General features: G+C 41.6%; 1 protein-coding gene across 2 annotated transcripts in view; it reads left to right on the top strand.

Annotated features, from left to right (window-relative positions):
- The window catches only part of ARID5B (AT-rich interaction domain 5B), a 200,400-nt gene extending 184,816 nt beyond the window's left edge, over positions 1-15,584 (top strand). The window contains exons 9-10 of one of the 2 annotated variants that reach the window (XM_049855651.1): positions 5,709-5,907; positions 9,555-15,584. In XM_049855651.1, the coding sequence (XP_049711608.1) occupies positions 5,709-5,907; positions 9,555-11,720 (2,365 nt within the window). In that variant the 3' untranslated portion in view covers positions 11,721-15,584. The remainder of the gene's footprint in view (positions 1-5,708; positions 5,908-9,554) is intronic. The other variant, XM_049855652.1, reaches the window with a different exon arrangement.
- The last annotated feature ends 5,714 nt before the right edge of the window (positions 15,585-21,298 follow it).

The following is a 21,298-nucleotide window of genomic DNA, read 5'->3' as shown; positions in this document are numbered from 1 at the left end:
ATACCGTTTGGCTGCTCCATTGAAACTCATGCCATCAGATAGGAGCTCTTTATCTGGAGCCCACATCTCTTTCAGATGGAGTTTGACTTTTTAAAAAATAGGAGCAAAGCAGCACAGTTGCTTTTGTACTCAGTGAGTCTTGTGCCCACCAAGGAAACATTCTTACTTTGCCATTCTTTGCACATTTCCATAGCACATTTGTGTATTTGGATTTTGTTTTGGTCCCGTCACCCCACCCATCACAAAGGCTCATCCACCATTTTTATACTCGGAGTCTAGCACCCTGAGAGGTGAACAGTATGTGAGATTAAAAACTTTCCGGATTTGTTGGAATCTTAACCAGTGTGTATATACTTTATCTTCAAAAAAGGAAAAATATACCTCTATTGGCTCCATATTTGGTGAAAGATTGCTTCCCACACTTCACAGTGAAGTTACATTTTCAATTCCTGGCTGAGAAGGGAAACTGTCTGGCCAAGCCTTAGAATTTATCAACCCTGGAATCAACTCGGAGATGTAATGACTCCATTTGGGACCAGATCAGGTCTGAAGCCCCAGTGGAACCAATATGTCATTTCTTTTCTACTGTCACGAAAAAACCTAATAGTCGAAGAATAGTGGTAGCATTTTAACCTGACACGAACACCGACTCTGTTTCCCTCTGGCCAGAAAATATTCTGTTCTAAGGGCACCAGCAAATCTTTGGGCTCGAATTTTTTTTCACTGGTTTGATACCATGAGAGTGTCTATGGAGTAACAATAAAGATTTAATCTTTGAATTTGAGGTTCAGATACAATCCTAAAGATTTTCCATTTTCCCCTCCCCTTTCTGGATTGAATCCACTCCAGACGTTATTATAATATCGTTTTCGAGAGCTCTATAAATAGGTGGATTCTCATCTCCTCTTAAGCTCTGTTTGCTAAATGTTTTGGCCCAAAAGTTCAGTCGTTCTATGCAGGCATTAATCAATACAGGAGACATTAGTGGTTACGCACTCAAATGAGATTTGACATTATTTTTCCTCTGCTCATGGGGAGGGTGAGGAGTATTGTCTAATACAGATGATGGGTCTTTTCTTCTTTTGTATGGCATACTAATGATGCAGGCATGTGCGATATACATTTCTTTAAGGTGACGCTGCTGCTTTTCGTTGAGAGAGAGGCAAGGCCCTAGAGAATTTTAGAATTTGTAAATATAAAATTATCTGCCTTGGTGTTTAAAAAAATAATAAAAGGGAGAAAGGGTTGGCAGCTTGCCAGATTACTTACATTACAGTAATAGATTTGCTGACCCCTGACTTCTGCTGTAGAGAAATGTATTGAATTTTTCATAATATCGGATGAGGCAGATCTAAAAACCTGGCATACCGAGCACCATTATTTAACTTGAGATTTAGCAAAGCCGAAATCTTTTCATACCAGCAATTTCTCGTATGATGATGATTTAGTGGCTCAGGCACTAATAAATCAAGGTTATAATGCCATTGATTTGTTAATTTTTACTTGGGTTGATTTTAAGTCGTCTTTATTTAAAAAGAAAAAAAAAAGAGGAGGAGAAGAAGAAAAAAAAAAAAAACCTTGCTTTTTCACAGTGACTGAATTTAATAAGAATCTCCGTGATAGCAAAAGGCTCCCCTGCTGTTTCTGCTTTGGGGTGGAAAATGTTATTCTTGTATTATTCCTAGGGAAAAATAAAATCTCATGCTGCTACAAATCTTATGCCTATGGAAAGATGTTATTTTTTAATACATGATGGCTTACCTATCTCAGAGCCGTTAATGGCATTGTAAATAAGCATTTTGCTAATCTGAAATGTGAAATCTAGATAGTAATAAGAACCCATTTATTTGCCTAGCTTTCGATCCCCAGACTGGAGGGAGATTGGGGAGCGGAGGAACAAATCTCTCTGGATTTTCTAACGAATATATTGCTTTCCTTCCCCATTACTTCCACCCACCTAAAACCCAACCAGCATTCTTAGAGCTACAACACACTGAAAACATTTCTCCATTGTAATGAGTTCTGAGGGGATGAGGTACATTTTTGCTTTTATCTGTACCATTTTGAAGCTGATTATATCTTTGTTGTACTACAAATATTTGAGGAATAATCATCAGCAAGGCTCAGACATGTTGCATTATATTGAATTCGTTATGTAATACAAAACTCTTCAACTTCCTTCATTGGGCAATGTTGACCTTACATGGGCTAACCTGAATGTGTGTTGAATGTTTAAATGCTCCGAAACCTATAATAGCTCTCGTCCTCTTGTCCTGTAAGAACTACTACTAATCAAATGATAAGATCATTTCCTGTGGGGTAATTGTGTTGTACCGTGACAGGATAACTGAAAAAACATTCAGTGAAAATCACACCAAACGGAAATCACTATATGAAGCGGCGATTGTTTGTGTGCCATGAGAGACCATGCCCTGTTCTTCAGAGCCTAGCTGGTCATATTTCTACTTGCTTCCTTTTAGCAGCTTGCCTTCCTTGTTTTATTTTGGGAGTCTTTTTTCCCCCCTGAGCCACTATAATTATCTTTCTGTGATTTCGAAGGAAAAAATAATACTTGATTGACCTTTCTCTTACACACACTCACACTCACGCATGCACGCACACACACTCATACACAGGCACACACATACACTCTTTCTCTGGAAGCCTTGAACAAGCAGGGCTTGTGTTTGGATACAGTTTTACCTTAGTCATGCCTCTTTCCAGATACAAGAAACATTTAATTCCAGATTTCCGGCTTCTGGCTTTAGGCCTTTGACCAGCAAAGTGAAATATATTTTTTACTGCTGTCGGCCAGCCAGCTGCTGACTTGACTGAAGGAGAGAAGAAAGAAAGAGAGAAAGAAAAGATGGAAAAAAAAAAGGGGGGGAAGAACTGAAATGAAAATGTTGCCTTGCCTAGTGAACTTGCACAATTGTAGAAAGGAAATTAAAGTCTCCTAAGCACCCATCTAGCTTGACGGGTTGACCCAGGACCAGCAGGAGGGCAGGGCTCCTCTGGGGCCCACACTGGTGCTCCCTGACTCTTTGCTTCCCTTCCTTGCCCTCCCCACACTCAGAAGTAATGCTGTAATTCTTCTACATAAGGAGAATCCCTCATGGTGTCACCATCTCAATTAGAGAACGGAATTGGGGAGAAGGGTGGCGACAACAAATGGTGACCATTGGAATACCCAGACTTCAATGCTCCGTGGGTTCCCATGGCAACCAAACAAAAGTAAAACAAACCTATCTGTCCGAACAATTATCCCCAATAAAAATACGTTTGCATAAAAGTCAATTTAAAATATTTTTTCCTAATTTAAAATATTGAATGCCTTCTGCTCCCTGACAAAACTCCCCAACCTGCTGATGTTGAAGTGGATAAAGTCCCTGGCAGAACCACGCAGATAAAAGGAATTGGGGGGAATGCTGGGGACTTTACAGATGACTTGAATACATTCAAGTATGAACAAGATTGCTTTTTTCTCTCCTCTTCTGCTTAGTTATGCTTTTTATTATATAAACATTAACTATAATAGTACAGTGGGAAGCAGGTATTTGGCAACCATATATTATTTTAGTAAGTCTACATAGACCAGTTTCCAGTTTTAGCAGCTGTAACATGTTTAAACTCAGTTTGTAATGGGATCTGAAGATAACTATTCCCCATGGGCTGTGTTGATCTTCGTGGTTGGCCCACTGCCAGATTTGGGGCTCAAAAGTATTATTCACGCCTCCTTGCACTACTTTGTCTGAGCATGCTCAGTAAATGAATTGTTTCTAATATGCTATAAGTTGGGATTTGATTTTTCCATAATTTATGTGACTTTTTACTAAGGAGGGAAATATTATGATCACAAGTGTCCCCACGTCTCTACTCCTGGACTTGAACAGTACGTATGTTTAAGAAGTTGTGATCCAAATTGCATATTTAGAAACTGATTTGAGGAGAGCTAACGAATATGCAAACCAAAAGGTTTTTTTTTTTTTTTTTTTTTGGCCTGGGAGTCTTAGTTTAAAAATAATTAGGAGTCCCAATATTTGAACAGATTTATGTTATTTTTAAGCCAAGTACATTTTCTTCATTGAGTCAACTTGTCTTATTTAAAACAAATTATGTTTGCTGTATGAAAGTTCATATTTTTAAGGCTGGGTTTTGTATTAATCCCACAGTGAGTCATTAATCATACCAAATGCATTATAAAAACTTTAATCACTGAAGTTGAAACTGAGATTGTAATGCAATCCATCCCTTTTAATTACATCAGCTATTTTTCCCTTTCAGATCAAGAGCTATGTTGCAAAGGGAAAACAGATTAAAACTAGAGCTGTTTGATGTTCCTCTTTTTAAAGCAATTTTATGCACTTAGTTAAAAAGTTATATAATTAAAATGCTTGAATTTTTCAGCCCTCTGCTTTTTGTGGCTGGAATGCTCTGTCCTCCTTCCTTCTCACTGAGGCCCTGGTGGCCATTCTCTTTGACTGTCACCCCAGAGGAGCCCTGGTGGTCCAGTGGTTAAGAGCTTGGCTGCTAACCAAAAGGTTGGCAGTTCAAATCCACCAGCCACTCGCTTCTTGGAAACCCTGTGAGGCAGTTTTTCTCTGCCCTATAGGGTCGCTATGAGTCAAAATCAACTCGATGGCACCAGGTTTGGTCACCCCAGAGTAGAACTCTTCATACTGGAGTCAACAACTCCTTTCAGGTGTTGGATAAGACAGCTGTCCCTCAATCATACTGTTCTTGTCTCGCATTGACCTTTTTATCTTAAGTGTTTGGTCTACATTTTGACATAAATGAAAATATGGGCTTTGGAGAAAAGCTAAGTTCAAATTCCACCTCTAACAAATGAGGTGAGTCTTAGGCAAATTATTTAGTCTTTTTGGACCTCGGTTGCCTTATCTGTGTTGCCTTACCTATTTAAAATACTAATAATATACCATGAGGATGGTGTGGGGATTCCATGGTATAATCTGTGTAATGTACCTGGCTCATACTAGTACCTACTAGCATATAAGCTTCATGAGGTCAGGGACTTTGATTGTTTTGTTCACTGCTATATATAAGTGCCTAGAATACTGCCTGGCACACAGTAGTTAGTATTCAATAAATAGTTGTTGGTGAAATGGTACATAAATAGCAGCTATTGTTATGAATCCCGGGGTGGTATAAATGGCTAAGCAGTTGATTAGTAGCTGAAAGGTTGGTGGTTCAAACCCAACCAGAGGTGCCTCAGAAGAAAAGCCTGGCACTCTGCTTCTGAAAGGTCACAACCATGAAAACCCTATGGAGCAGTTCTACTCTGCAAACATGGGGCCACCATGAGTCAAAATCAACTTGACAGCATCTAACACCAACAGTCATCATTGCTGCTGTTATTGTCATGATGTTATTGTTAGCACTTTGCCAGGTGCTGTGGGCAGTGATGATGATACTGTCAGCCTTGGATGCTTTCACTGTTATCCTTGATCTATAGGCTCACAAAACCAAAAGGATGGCTTGCAGAGAATTATATAAGTTACCAAGTACTGATTTTGATCAGAGACATAGGCCACTAAACTATGGCGTAGGTTTTAGAAATACATCCATGTCATTGGAGACAGAATCATTCAATAAATTGTGTGTACTGAGAAAAGAAAGTAAACCCCCATAGCATCAATGCTACTGGAAGTACCTCAACTGATCAATCATTTATCCTGTTATTCTTTTAGATTAATCCTCCCATATGAAAGGTTTATTAAAGGAGAAGAAGATAAACCCCTGCCTCCAGTCAAACCTCGGAAACAGGAGAACAGTTCACAGGAGAATGAAAACAAAACAAAAGTATCAGGAACCAAGCGCGTCAAACATGAAAACCCTAAGAGCAAGAAAGAAAAAGAGAATGCCCCGAAGCCCCAGGATGCAGCCGAGGTGAGTTGCTGTCCTCCACAGAAATCTGTCTGAGGGACCTGTCCTGCCTCGGGGTCTTCTGGAGCCCTGAATGACATGGCCGTGTCCCTGGAAAGCTGCCTCGCTAGAATAAGGAGGCAAATCATCTCAACTTCACAGCGCCCCAAAGAGTGGACCTTTGAGTTTGCTTGGGAGCTGAAATGCAACAGATAGTGTTGCCTGGGATAGGCCAAGAATAAAAGCCAGAAGATTGGGAATGTTTTGTAGAAAACTGGTAGCACATGCTCGGACCTTGAGATAAAGGTTTTACGTCAGTGGAACCAAGTCCTCCAGTGATGGCTTCTTTGCCATTTCACAGCCGGTCTACCTGAGGAGTTGGTGTGACTTCATTTTTAAGAAAATTCTTTGGCTGTCAAGCAAGCAGGGGGGAGGGTTACATTGAAATTGATGTCATGCCTCTGCAGCACTGTCCTGCAAACTTTAGAGGCTTGTTTGCCTCCTGTAACTGACCTCTGTGCAACAGCCTTGAGTTGAGACCTATTTAGAAATGTCTTAAGTACATATTATTTATAGGGAAATTTTGAAATGGTTCTTCTGAAACCATTATTATCTCTCATGTTAACAGGTTTCCGAACCTTTTAAAACAAGCCCCAGCTCCCCGCAACCCCTAGCAGCTCTTTGGTAGAAGCCATTACCGTCAGCATTCAGCCAGTCATGGGGGAGGATCTAGGCTGTGTTTCAACATGAATAATAAAAACTCTGCTGCCCATTAAAAAAAAAAAAAAATTAGCAGCCACATTTGGAGACAGCATGTTGTAGGATTCAACCCCAGAGGGAATTTTGGTGCTGATATTAAACACCCCCTAAAAAATCAGGTTTATAATGAACACATAAGAGACTCCCTAATTAAACACTGGCTTGAAACACACACACACACAATACACCACCCTCCTAACTAAAAATTAACTTACTTAACTGACTCCAATATAAGAAGATAGTATTAATACCAAGAAGAGAATTTTGTTAGTTTTATTTATTTATTTATTTTTAGTTTTATAATTATTTTAAGCTCCAGTAATGAAGGGAAGGGGGATGAGACAGAGATTTCTAAACATCTGCAAGCTTACAACATAAATGGCCAAAAGCAGGGAAATTCCAAGTTAAGGCCTGCATTCCATTCTTCTTTATCTTGTGGGCCTGGTGATTTATTATAGGGTTTCAGATCAGTTATTTCTATTACATGCCATATGTACGGTATTACCAAAGCACCAAGGGACAAGCTGAGGACCAAGGGCCAGATGACCTTTGAATGGCTCCACTTTGGGGATGAGGCTTCAAAGAGTGGGTTGGTGAGTTGTGGGAGGACTCCTTAGCCCATACACAAAGTCTGTCAGCTTGGGAGATTGCCTTTCCGAGGAAATGGCACCTCGCTGGCCTGGAGGCCGTAGAAATCCCTAAAGCTAATACCCCCTGTCTCCTAAAGACCAAACAGTTCCCTTCTGGGAGCGATCAGTGCCTCACATTTCAAAAGGTTGTCAGGTTCAGTTTATCTGAACTAGGTGGGAATCTCACACTCTTCTCCAAGGGTGACATTATAATAAGAAGCGTTCGCCACCCTCAACATAAACCAAAAACCAAACCTGTTGACTGTTGCTGTTATGTGCCGTCGAGTCGATTCCGACTCATAGTGACCCTATAGGACGGAGTAGAACTACCCCATAGAGGTTCCAAGGATGCAAACTGCCAGACTTTTGGTTAGCACTTAACCACTACGCCACGAGGGTTTCCACCCCCAGCGTAGACCCATGTTATTAATCAGGCATATTTCATCTCATTGATTCTATTTTTGTTTGTTTGTTTGTATTTCATTGCTTTCACTGCTATTTTCACTGTTTTTAATTTTTAATGTTTTCAATACGAAGCAGTGAACTCATTGGAGACAAGAGGGGTTAAAGCCCTATAGAGTTGCTATGAGTCAGAAGCGACTCGACAGCACGTAACAACAACAGCCAAATCCCACTATCCTCAATTAACTTGGATTGCAAGCTGCATGGTGAAAAGGTACCACTTAACATACTAAGGCAGATCGTAAAATGCCCTCCAAGAGGAAGGACCCTTTACTGTTGTTTTCTGCCTAGCTTTCAAAGACTTCCTTAACCTGGGTAGGATACGAAATATAGGACTCCATGTAACTAAATACCTAGGTCATAAAAACCTCAATGGGGTTGAGTATCCCCTGTAGTTCCACATCAAACTACAACCCCATCAAAAACTAACAATTAAATGCAATTTGCCTTTTCCCCTTGCCTTACTCATTTTTCCGTATTTTATGTAACGTATAAGCTCAAGAGACCAATGACGGTTGCTAATGTAGAACAAGTAACGATATCTGCACTAGAAAATGCAGCTATTAGTACTCCCCCCCCCAAAAAAAAGATGATAAACAAAGACTATTAGGAATGACACACTCCTAAAAAACAGGGCTGTCTTTACGTGAATTTGGGGAGGAGCATGTATAAAATGGGTGTGATTCCTTCAAGTCTTTGTTCCTTTGCATCCTGGTACCACCACCCTCAGCCTTTGCCCAGAGATGCTAGTGTGGTTGATGCCCCTTTTCTTAACAGAGAAGAACAAAGTTCAAGGGAGGAGACGAATGACCACAAAAAGGCTAGCTCCATACAACTGTTTTGTGACTCTCCTCCATCAAGGCATTTCAGGCCAGAATGATAGTAATTTTGACAGGGCTTGTCAGTCATCTGGGTCACAAATGGAAAGTTAGAATCACCTTCTAAGGTCAAAGTTCACTTGGCTACATACTGCGATGAATGGGTTGAATTGTACCCACAACCTCAATCCATAGAGACTCATAAAGAATGTTGTTTCATTGGCTATAATTTATTTCAATGAACAAAAAAAACTGTATTTATAATGGTGCTCACTGCCTGAGTTTTGACAACTTCATTTTTAGCTTTAATAGAAACGTAGGTTGCCACAGCCTAGAACGACTTAGAGTTTCCTCTCTCTCTGTCAGGTGGGTAGGCTGCCATTGCATCTGCATAATTTTTCAATATTTTAGCATTGTCTGCATGCCGTGTGGCACTGAGTAGAAATTACTATTAACGTTTAAGCATCTTAATTATCAGCGCGTCATATTGAACACATTAGGAAGGGTTCTGCTCTCTCAAAGAAAGGCGAGGAGTTAAAGAAAGTCTGTTGTTTGTTGCTGATGTGGGGTTGGGTTGGGTTTTTGAGAGAGAGAGAGACACCTAAAAGAATCTCTTCTCTGTAGTGTCATAAAACACAACATGTAATTTAAAACCCATTTGGATAATTGACTGATTTGACAAGAAGACAACCTCAGAATTAAACTATATATTAGAATCAAGGAGTAATATGATCGTACACCATCAGTACATAACACTTTGCTATTTTGATAGGTGTCTCATAAGGGATTGAAGTAAATATGCATATTTCCCCCTAATGTTTCTGTAATTTAGATTTCTTTGTTTAGAGCCGTGATTGGGGAGTAATAAAGCTCTACTGAAACTCTGTGAGCTGATTGACAAGCATCTTTTCACGAAAAACTGTTGTGTGTAATATTTTATTTCATAGCAAAATGTGTCAGTGTGTTTGGCTTCTTTCTGACTGTCTTTTGAAATATTTATCAGGTTTCATCGGAGCAAGAGAAGGAACAAGAGACTTTAAACCAGAAAAGCGTCACTGAGCCTCTCCCAGCAGCAGACATGAAGAAGAAAATGGAAGGGTACCAAGATTTTGCAGCAAGGCCTCCAGCATCCAGAGCAGACCCAGAAAAGGACAGTGAAACAGACCAAGGTTCCAGCAATGAGACGGCAGCAGAAGAGGTAGCAAAAAAGGGGCCTGCATCTCCACTCCAAAGTACACCTCTGGCCCTGGAAAGGGACCCAGCCATGATCCCAGGGGCTAGCAAACAGCCACTCACCTCTCCCAGTGCCCTTGTGGACTCAAAACAGGACCCTAAACCCTGCTGTTTTACGGAGAGCCCTGACATGGAACTCCAAGAAGCATCCTTCCCTGGTTTCCCCACCACACAGCCACCCCTGGCCAACCCAAATGAGATGGAAGATGACAAACTGCCAGCCACGGCAGATTACATCGCCAACTGCACCGTAAAAGTGGACCAGCTAGGCAGCGACGACATCCACAATGCACTCAAGCAGACCCCAAAGGTCCTGGTGGTCCAGTCATTTGACATGTTCAAGGACAAAGACTTGACCGGACCCATGAATGAGAACCATGGGCTCAATTACACTCCCCTCCTCTACTCAAGGGGCAACCCAGGCATCATGTCCCCACTGGCCAAGAAAAAGCTTTTGTCCCAAGTGAGCGGGGCCAGCCTCTCCAGCAGCTACCCCTATGGCTCCCCACCCCCTTTGATCAGCAAAAAGAAGCTGATCGCCAGGGATGACTTGTGTTCAGGCTTGTCACAGGCCCACCACAGCCACAGCACTGACCACATGGCAGTTAACCGGCCGTCCGTCATCCAGCATGTCCAGAGTTTCAAAAGCAAACCCTCTGAGGAGAGGAAGACCATCAATGACATTTTTAAGCATGACAAACTGAGTCGATCAGACGCCTACCGCTGCAGCTTCTCCAAGCATCACCTGAGCCCCCTCGCTGACTCCTATGTCCTCAAGCAAGAGATCCAGGAGGGCAAGGATAAACTCTTAGAGAAAAGGGCCCTCCCCCATTCCCACATGCCCAGCTTCCTGGCCGATTTCTACTCATCTCCTCATCTCCATAGCCTCTACAGACACACTGAACACCATCTTCATAACGAGCAGACATCCAAATATCCTTCCAGGGACATGTACAGGGAATCGGAGAACAGTTCTTTCCCTTCCCACAAACACCAAGAAAAGCTCCATGTCAACTATCTCACGTCTCTGCATCTGCAAGACAAGAAGTCGGCCACAGCAGAAGGCCCCACAGATGATCAGCCAACAGATCTGAGCCTTCCCAAGAACCCACACAAACCAACTGGCAAAGTCCTGGGCCTGGCCCACTCAGCCACGGGGCCCCAGGAGAGCAAAGGCATCTCCCAGTTCCAGGTCGTAAGCAGCCAGAGTCGAGACTGTCACCCCAAAGCCTGCCGGGTATCACCCATGACCATGTCGGCCCCTAAGAAATACCCCGAGTCGCTTTCAAGATCGGGGAAGTCTCACCATGTGAGACTGGAGAATTTCAGGAAGATGGAAGGTATGGTCCACCCCATCCTGCACCGGAAAATGAGCCCTCAGAACATTGGTTCGGCACGGCCCATAAAGCGCAGCCTGGAGGATTTGGACCTGGTCATTGCCGGGAAAAAGGCCCGGGCAGTGTCTCCCCTGGACACATCCAAGGAGGCTTCTGGGAAGGAGAAGGCCTCTGACCAGGAGAGCGAAGGTGGCAAGGTGGCGCATGGTGGGCATTCTGGGGGCGGGGTGGAAGGCCACAAGCTTCCTCTCTCCTCACCTATCTTCCCAGGTTTGTATTCTGGGAGTCTGTGTAACTCGGGCCTCAACTCCAGGCTCCCAGCTGGGTATTCTCATTCTCTGCAGTACTTGAAAAACCAGACTGTGCTTTCTCCACTCATGCAACCCCTGGCTTTCCATTCGCTTGTGATGCAAAGAGGAATCTTCACGTCACCGACAAATTCCCAGCAGCTGTACAGACACTTGGCCGCGGCCACACCTGTAGGAAGTTCATACGGTGACCTTTTGCACAACAGCATTTACCCTTTAGCTGCTATAAATCCTCAAGCTGCCTTTCCATCTTCCCAGCTGTCATCTGTACACCCCAGTACAAAACTGTAAGCCCAGCTCTGCCCAGCGTCCCCAGACGGCGTGGCTAACAGAGCTTCACTGCTTACCCTGGGAGGATGTCTTGTAGAATTAGAAGTCAGTATTCCTTCTAATCTGTGGGTGAGAGCAGTCCCAGCCAAAGGGGCCGAGAGGCGAGGTGACCATGCCCGGTTTTTCCGGGGTAACTCCCGCCTTGGTTGGCCGGTCTTGACCCCCTTCTGACATGGATGCCCCTGCACCCCCAGGTCATTTCAACTTTGGAAGTGGGTTTTGAGAAGGGATTTATGGGTATCCAGGAAGAACTTAGAGGAACCTATGTTCGGATGGTCAGGCAACAATCGGGGGCAAAAAAGGGGCAGGCATTTCAAAGGAAGGGACAAGGAGGCTGGCAGACAACCGCCAAGGGATGCCCCTCTTTTCATCAAACTCTCCAAGGTTCAATCAATGCAATGTATAGTGAAACTTCAATAGACCTTTCCTGTTGACACTATTAAACAATCCAGAGAAGTAAAACACTGTTAAATTGACTGTATATATTTGCTTCTTAAAACTACCCGTATCACTGTTTGCTCACCTAATTTATATACAGGTAGTTTCATTTCCTCCCAACTCCTTTTTTTTTTTTTTTTAATTAAACAGTATCACTTTTGTTTGCAGGTCTTTTGTTTTTGGTTTTGTTTCATAGGCTGACTGACTGTCCTCGTTGTTGATGTGTGTTTGTAATTTTTCCACATCTTATCATTTCGAGCAGCTTTGGGTAGTAAAGTTATTGTTTACAAATTGAAGCAACTGATTCTAGTGGAACAACTGAAAAAGCCACGGTGGAGCACACCATAGTGCACAGAGCGCTCCTTTGCAGGTCTGCAACTTTAAGGATTTTGTTCCTCGTAAATGGCAGAGTTGAAAGAGCTGATACACTGCTTACCCAGCCAAATGCTTTGCTTTGAAGTATTGGGTTCTGTGAAAATATTGAGCATTGTACTTACCTTATCTAGGCTGTGAAACTGTCCTACATACCAGAGGAATCATAAAAACAAAAACCTCATTGGCAGCGAGCTGCTGAATAACAAGAGTCTAGAGGACATATTTGTGGGCTGCGCAGATATTTTAGGAATTTCAGAAATTAGAACAGGAGCCAAAATGATTTACATTGGCGTTGGCATGGCTCCCTTTAAGTGGTCTGGGAAAGGGGTTGGGAACAGGATGGAGCTGAACTATCCAGAAGAGAACCAGCAACTGGAGGCATAAACACCAGATACTTTTTCCCTAGACTGGAGTCTTTTGAGGAATAGGTAGCAACATGGCCTTCATCAAGTCGACTTCATTCCTAAGAAGAACCTCCCAGGCCTCGTCTTTGGGGATTAATTGGCATTCTGGATTATCCACTTCAAAAGCAAGTCATCATCTTTGGGTTTATGGGGCATGAGTTTTGTGTGCGTGCCCGCACATAAGGTGGCCCGTTCCCTTTTTTTTCAACCACCTGGCAATACAGTCCACTTTATGATTTCTTTTACTGTTTGGAAATAAATGGTCAAGCTGTTCAAGCGGTCAAAAGATGTGGAGAATGTGTATTGTCATTCTTGCCACTTTATCCCATTTGCTACCGAGTTGTAACATCCAGGCGGACACATTTTCTAAGTGTATTAAAGTCGATCGATACAGAGAGTGGATTTCCTTTCCAAGTTCCATCCCTGCTGAAGACTGCTGTGATGAACTCCCCAGCCCACCCTCCCTTCCCCCAACACTACCGGTAGACATTAGGACATAGTTAACCAAGTCCTTTACCTCCGAGATATTTAATTCTCTGAAAATTGATGACAATTTTCAACTTGGAAATAGGTAACTCGACTGCAAAATTAGCAAAACTGATAACAGTGACACTGCGGCTCTTAAACAAAGCCATGCATGGCATCCATTTGTATTGAAATGTCTCCATGATATGAAGCCAAATATACAGTGTAACATATTTAATATCCAAAGGTGGAAACAAAAGAATGTAGAGATCCAGTGTTAAGAGTTCCATTTGCTTCAATTAATTATTTACCTTCCTGTGGAATAATATATATACATATTTAATAGAACAATAGATAGACTAGTAGATTTAGATGATAAATGTGTGAATGCAGATTACCCTGCTATTGCACAAGTAGAGGGAAAAAATAATCGCAATTCCAGCTAGCCAAGCGCTAGCCAGGACACATGTAAGAAAGTTGCACTAGATCGAATGGTCACAGAATCGGAGGACATGGAAGAAAAAGGAAACTCCGGTGGTTCTACAGCAGACATGGGCTAGATTGTACCTGGTGTGTAGGGATTCGTTTCTCAAAGACATTGGAGGCTGGCCCTGTTGGAGCTCACCTGTTCATTTGGGAGAGGGGGCTTATGTTTTCCCCACTGTCATGATTTCAGTCTGGTTTCATCCCGTTGGAATTCGATCACACCATTTTCAAACAATGTTAACATAGGCCAACTTCTGTTTTTCTCGTTTCTTCCGAGAGGAGGCTCACCGTTTCCGTCTGAGGAAGCTTAGACCCTCGGCAAAACATCAGGGCAAATAAAGAGAAATGGGGGTATACGGTCCTAACAGCAGCAGTGTGTTATGTTTTAAAAACTCTGAACAGAAATCTGGGAAATCTTTCAGAAAGACCATTGAATTCTTCATTGGCTGAGAACTACTTATTTTTAAAAAAGTCTTAAATAGGGCTTTGTTTGCATTGTTTGAGTTCAAGGGGCCTTATTATTGAATGGGGTTGCACAAGCCTTTCTTTGTGCAATCAAACCATTGTTATTGGTAGTTTTGTAAAGGAAACTGTGGAATCGAATTGGCAATGGAATCATAAATCTATTTACTGAGTGTGGCATCCAAGAAATGTTGCAATTCAAAATGTACTAAGTACGTGATTTATTGGCGATTTGGAGATTTAAAATAATATTTTCTAAAAGCTTTCCAGGCAACTTCTGGTTTAACTTTTGGCAACATAATGTAAAAACTGAGCCCAACCGAGTTTCAGAATTAAGTATTCTAGTAAGTGATTCGAACTTGTAATATTTGCCACAGGACTGACTTATTTATTTTCTAGCTAGAAGCTCTTAAGTTCACTTGTTTATCAGGGCATATACAGAAGGGTTTGTTAAAACTCAATGTTGACTTTACAACTTTTTGACCTGGTGCATGAATTCTCAAGTACTGTATTTCACTGTGTTGGTGTGTCTGATGGAAATTTCGAGGTGTTCCCACAAAAAAATATTTTATGTAGTGTGCCTTCAAAGAGAACCATTTATTTCTCTTCACTTGTTGTTCCACAAAGTCACATTTGGTGGTGGTCAGCCAAGTCCCATCTGGTCCAATTTTACTCTTGTCCCAATTTTAAAGAGAAATGGGAAAGATTTCACCCTGGTGAGACCCACACCACTGCAATGATTATCTTAAGCACTTAAACTCCAGTGTTGGCAGTTGATGTATTTGATATTCTGCTTGTCTCCCCATGGTTGAAATATGTCTGAAGAATAGCAGCATAATCTCTTGGCTGTTTATACTTTTTTAAACTTTCCTGTGTTGTAAATATTGTATACTTTTGGTGATTCCAGCTATGTAACCTCTATGCTCTGTAAGGTGATTATTTGTATATAGCAACATGGCCCAGTGATATTATATAATTTCCCAGTGGAGAGGTTCTTGAGTAACCTCTGCATTAGCTTAAACACTACCAGAAGAACGCTGAGCCAACTATAAACACTCAATTTTGTATGTTTTCCAAATTGTACTTATTACTGCTTTTGATACTGTATTACGTGCCAATAGTTTCCCAATCACATAGCAGGCAAGAGATATTTTGTACTTTTTGATCCACTGTAATATTTAATAAAAAATGTTACTATCTGTTTCCTTTTGGGTGTGAGTACTAATTCTGTCACATCTTGCTGAGAAGCCCTGTGGCCTTGCCGGAGGACATTCGTCCCCAAATTGGATAATAACAGGAATAGTAAGGAGGATGATATCTATTGCTCATCGAGAAACTACTGGTTGCTCAATTGGCATACATATCTCTTGTCTTCACAACCCCATGTAAATTTTGTTATGTCCATTCTACTGATGAGAAAACTCAATCTTAGGTAAATCAACTTACTCAAGATCACCTGCCTGATAAATGGCAGACTCAGGATTTGAACCCAGGACTCTTAAGTCTGTGCACTTTCCTTGTATACCAAGTGTCTATCCTAGCAGGTAAATGTTACTGCTTGTTTATTTGGTCAACAAAGACTGTATTTCAGTTGCCAGGCACAGGGTTAGTGCTAGGAATACAATGGTGAGTAAAAGATAAAATATAGTGTCTGGAGCTTATAAGTCTCATAGGAAAAGACAGTTAATCAAATAGTCATCCATATAAATGTAAAACCTCAGGGGAGAGGAGTGTGATGACAAGGTGAGGTATGAAGAGGAAGTGAGTATCAGAGATGAGTATGAGTTAATTAGGCGAGGGGGAATTGGGAGAAAAGGCAAAGGCCCTGAGGCAGGAATGAGTTTGGCTTATAAGTCTTGCAAATGCCTGTGTGGCTGAAGCATGAGGTTGAGGGAATGAGGTTGGAGTAAGGTTAGGAAGTATAGCCAGACAGATGCTAGGAGGCCGCGTTGAGCATTTTAGTCTTTCTCCTAAGCAAATATAAGAGTTAATTAAGCAGGAAGTGATACGTTCAGATTTACCTTTTTAAAAATCACTCTCTGGTTGCTTTGTGAAGGCAGATTGCTGGAGGTGGAGGGGGCCATGGGGAGAGCAATCTAAGGCCAAGAGGGTGGACATTTCAGTTTGCCTTATGGAATGGAAGAAGTGGACATGTTTCAGAGGTACTTAGAAAAAAAAAAGGAAGAACAAAATTAGTGATGGAGTAAATGAGAAGGTTGGTGGAGGACATTCAGGAAGGGTGAAAACGCTAACAAAACACTCAGCATATTCATCATAGACCTGGCGGTGATAGAAAAAGATGTCTGATCACTCTTTCCCTTGATCCTCTGCCTGCAGACTTCCTGGCTTTGCTCAGCTTATTAGTTGAAAAGAGGCATTCACAAGGTAGCACCCTGCGCACCCCCTTTAATGGGTCCCAAAGATGGGGACAGGACTTCCTTGAGTGCATTGGCTTCTGACCATATCTCCTGGTCAAGATGCACTTTGAATAGACAGAAGAGTATGCTGCTACAAGCATGTCACCATAATCCTGGGGAATTTTTTTTTTTTTTAATTAAAATCACGGACCCCTTTTCTCATCATAGTTGACTCCCTGGAGGACCCCGCTCACCCCTCTCAGGTCAGCAGGGGGTTGCATCAGCACATTAGGGTCCTCACCCTCTTCTTGCTGAACACTCTCTCTGCTACTCCAGTACCGCACAAACATGGGAGGATCCCCTGCCCCACAGCCTCGTGCCTTCGTTCTGATTCATGTACTTACATTTTACCATATCATGTAAATTGCCATGAGTACATCGAAAGAACAAAAGAACGTTCTTCTACCTATGACACATTCTGCATTTGTAGATCTGATACTTGATTCATACACAGCAGGAAACATCATGATACGTTATCTATTTTTACCAGGCTTGGTTGGCAAATACTGCTGGGAAGGGGGGTGCTTTTGCTAAAGATGTCACTTATAAAGGCAATGAAAATCCCCAGTAGTGTGTTTTAGGAAAGTAGCCAAAGTTGACAAATGTTTTAGGACTGATAGCGACCAGGAAGTGGGTGATTATTTACAGCAACAAGTATGCAAATGGCAGAGGGTAGGGATGGGGGTGACCTCAGGCCAGGGATGTGTGAAAAGAAAGCAGATCCTTCAAGAATGACCTAGAGAATATAGTAAATCAACATGGACTTCACTAATACAGAATTCCTGAATTCCAGCATCTCCAGGCCATACAAAGACCGATTTGCCAAGGAAATTCCCAGGATAAATAAAATTCCAAAGGATTTATTTAACCTGCTTAACACAACAAACTATTTTTCATCATACTAGCCATAACCACCACCACTCATCTGTCAGTTTGCCGTACTGTGGTGGCTTGCCTGTTGCTGTTGTGATGCTGGAAGCTATACCACTAGTATTTCAAATACCAGCAGGGCCACCCATGGTGCACAGGGTTCAGCAGAAGTTCCAGACTAAGGCAGACAAGGAAGAAGGACCTGGCATTCTACTTCTAAAAATATTAGCCAGTGAAAACTTTATGAATGGCAGTGGAACTTTGTCTGATACAGTGCGGGAAGATGAACCTCTCAGTTGGAAGGCACTCAAAGCACGACGGGGAAAGAGCTGCCTCCTTACAGCTGACCTTAATAATGTGGATGGAGTAAGACTCTCGGGACCTTCATTTGTTGATGTGACACAACTCAAAATGAGAAGAAACAGCTGCAAATATTCATTAATAATCGAAACATGAAATGTACAAAGTACTAATCTCGGAATATTGGAAATTATCAAAAATGAAATGGAATGCATAAACAGTGAGCTGAAATAGACTGGTATTGGCCATTTTTAACTAAACATTGATATGGTCTACAATGTCAGGGATGACAAATTGAAGAGAAATGGCATCATATTCATCAAAAAGAACATTTCAAGATCTGTCCTGAAGTACAATGCTGTCAGTGACAGGACAATATCCATACACCTACAAAGGAGACTAGTTAATACGACTATTATTCCAATTTATACGCCAACTACTAAGGCCAAAGATGAAGCAGTTGAAGATTTGTACCAACTTCTGCACTCTGAAATTGATTCAACATGCAATTAAGATGCATTGATAATTACTGGTGATTGGAATTCAAAAGTTAGGAACAAAGGGGATGGATCAGTAGTAGGAAAATATGGTCTTGGTGATAGAAACTGACACTGGATATCGCATGATAGAATTTTGCAAGACCAATGACTTATTCATTGCAGACACTTTTTATTCTACCACATAAACAGCAAGTATAAACGTGGGCCTTGCTGGATAGAATACATAGGAATCAAACAACTCTGGAAAGAGACAATGGAGAAGCTCAATATCATTGGTAAGAACAAGGCCAGGGGCCAACTGCAGAACAGATCAATTGCTCATATGCAAGTTCAAGTTGAAAACCAAAAATAACCCAGTGCAGTCGAGTCAATTCTGACTCATAGCGACCCTATAGGACAGAGTAGAACTCCCCCATAGAGTTTCCAAGGAGCGCCTGGCAGATTTAAACTGCTGACCCTTTGGTTGGCAGCTGTAGCACTTAACCACTATACCACAAGGGTTTCCAGTTCAAGTTGAAGCTGAAGAAAATTAAAACAAGTCCATGAGAGCCAAAGCACGACCCTGAGTATATCCCACTTGAATTTAGAGACCATCTCAAGAATATATTTGATATATTGAACACTAATGACTGAAGACTGGACGAATTGCAGGGATGACATCAAGGACATCATACATGAAGGAAACAAAAGGTCCTTAAAAAGACAGAAAAGACCAAAATGGATGTTAGAAGAGGCTCTGGAACTTGCTTTTGAATGTAGAGTAGCTAAAGCAAATGGAAGAACTGAACAGAAGATTTCAAAAGGCAGCTCAAGAAGATAAAGTATAATAAAATGTGCAAAGACCTGGAGTTAGAAAACCAAGGGGAAGAACGTACTCAGCATTCCTCAAGCTGAAAAATAAAAAAAACTCAAGCCTCGAGTTGCAATACCGAATTCTATGAACAAAATATTGAACAACGCAGAAAGCATCAAAAGAAGATGGAAGGAATACACTGAGTTATTGTACCAAAAAGACTGTTCCATGTTCAAGCATTTCAGGAGGTAGAATATGATCAAGAACCGATGGCACTAAAGGAAGAGATTGAAGCTGCACTGAAGGCATTGGTGAGAAACAAGTTTCCAGGAATTGACAGAGTGCCAACTGAGATATCTCAACAAACAGATGCAATGCTGGAAGGGCTCACTTGTCTATGCCAAGACATTTGGAAGACAGCTACCTGGCCAATTGACTAGAAGTGATCCAGGTTTATGCCCATTCCAAAGAAAGATGATCCAACAAAATATGGAAATTATCAAAAAATATAATTAATATCACCCATAAGTAAAATTTTGCAGAAGATTGTTAAAAAAAAAAAAAAAAATTGCAGCTCTACGTTGACAGGGAACTGCCAGAAATTCAAGACAGATTCAGAAGAGGACAAGAATGAGGGATATCATTGCTGATGTCAGATGGATCCTGGCTGAAAGCAGGGAATACAAGAAAAACGTTTGCCTGTGTTTTATTGCCTATGCAAAGGCATTCGACTGTGTGGATTGTAACAAATTATGGATAACATTGTGAAGAATGGGAATTACAGAACACTTAATTGTGCTCATACAGAACCTGTTCATAGACCAAGAGGCAGTTGTTCCAACAGAATAAAGGAATACTGCATGGTTTAAAATCAGGAGAGGTGCACATCTGAGTTGTATTCTTTCAGCAAAATTATTCAATCTGTATGCTGAGCAAATAATCTGAGAAACATGAAGAAGAACATGGCCTCAGGATTGTAGGAAGACTCATTAACAACCTGCATTATGCAGATGACACAATCTGGCCTGATGAAAGTGAAGAGGACTTGAAGCACTTACTGATGAATATCAAAGACTACATACAGCCTTCAGTATGGATTCTACCTCAACATAAAACAAAAATCCTCACAGCTGGACCAAGAAGCAACATCATGATAAACAGAGAAAAGATTGAAGTTGTCAAGGATTTCCTTTTACTTGGATCCACAATCAATGCCCATAGAAGCAGCAGTCAAGAAATCAAACAACTTATTACATGAGGCAAATCTGCTGCAAAAGACCTCTTTAAAGTGTTAAAAAGCAAAGATGTAACCTTGAGGACTAAAGTGCACTTGGCCCAAGCCATAGTATTTTCAGTTGCCTCAGATGCATGTGAAACCTGTACAATGAATAAGGGAGACTGAAGAAGAACTGATGCATTTAAAGTATGGCGTTGGCAAAGAATATTGAATATACCATGGACTACCAGAAGAATGAACATACCTGTCTTGGAAGAAGCACTACCAGAATGCTCCTTAGAAGTGAGAATGGCGAGATTTCATCTCACGTACTTTGGACATGTTATCAGGAGAGACCAGTCCCTGGAAGAGGACATCATGCTTGGGACAGTAGGGAAGACCCTCAACAAGATGGATTGACACAGCAGCTGCAATGATGGGCTTAAACATGGCAACAATAGTGAGGATGGCATAGGACTGGGCAGTATTTTGTTCTGTTGTACATAGGGTGGCTATGAGTTAGAACCAACTTGATGGCACCTAACAACAAAAACAAGCCATAACCATAGGCTTTCAGCCAGCCTAGTAGACGAGCTGATCTGTTCCCTAAAGCACACATACAAGAATTACTACTTTTTTACTCATTCTTGGATCCCTGGTGGTACAATGGTTAAGCGTTTGGCTGCTAACAAAAAGGTCAACAGTTCAAATCCACCAGCTGCTCCTTGGTAACCCTATGGGGCAGTTCTACTCTGTTCTGTAGGGTTTCTATGAGTCAGAATCCACTTGATGGTAATGGGTTTGGTTTGGTTA

The sequence above is a fragment of the Elephas maximus genome, chromosome 16, assembly GCF_024166365.1.
Source record: "Elephas maximus indicus isolate mEleMax1 chromosome 16, mEleMax1 primary haplotype, whole genome shotgun sequence".
NCBI classification, from domain to species: domain Eukaryota; kingdom Metazoa; phylum Chordata; class Mammalia; order Proboscidea; family Elephantidae; genus Elephas; species Elephas maximus.
The sequence above is the reverse complement of the archived record's forward strand: the minus strand, read 5'-3'. Positions and strand labels throughout refer to the sequence as shown.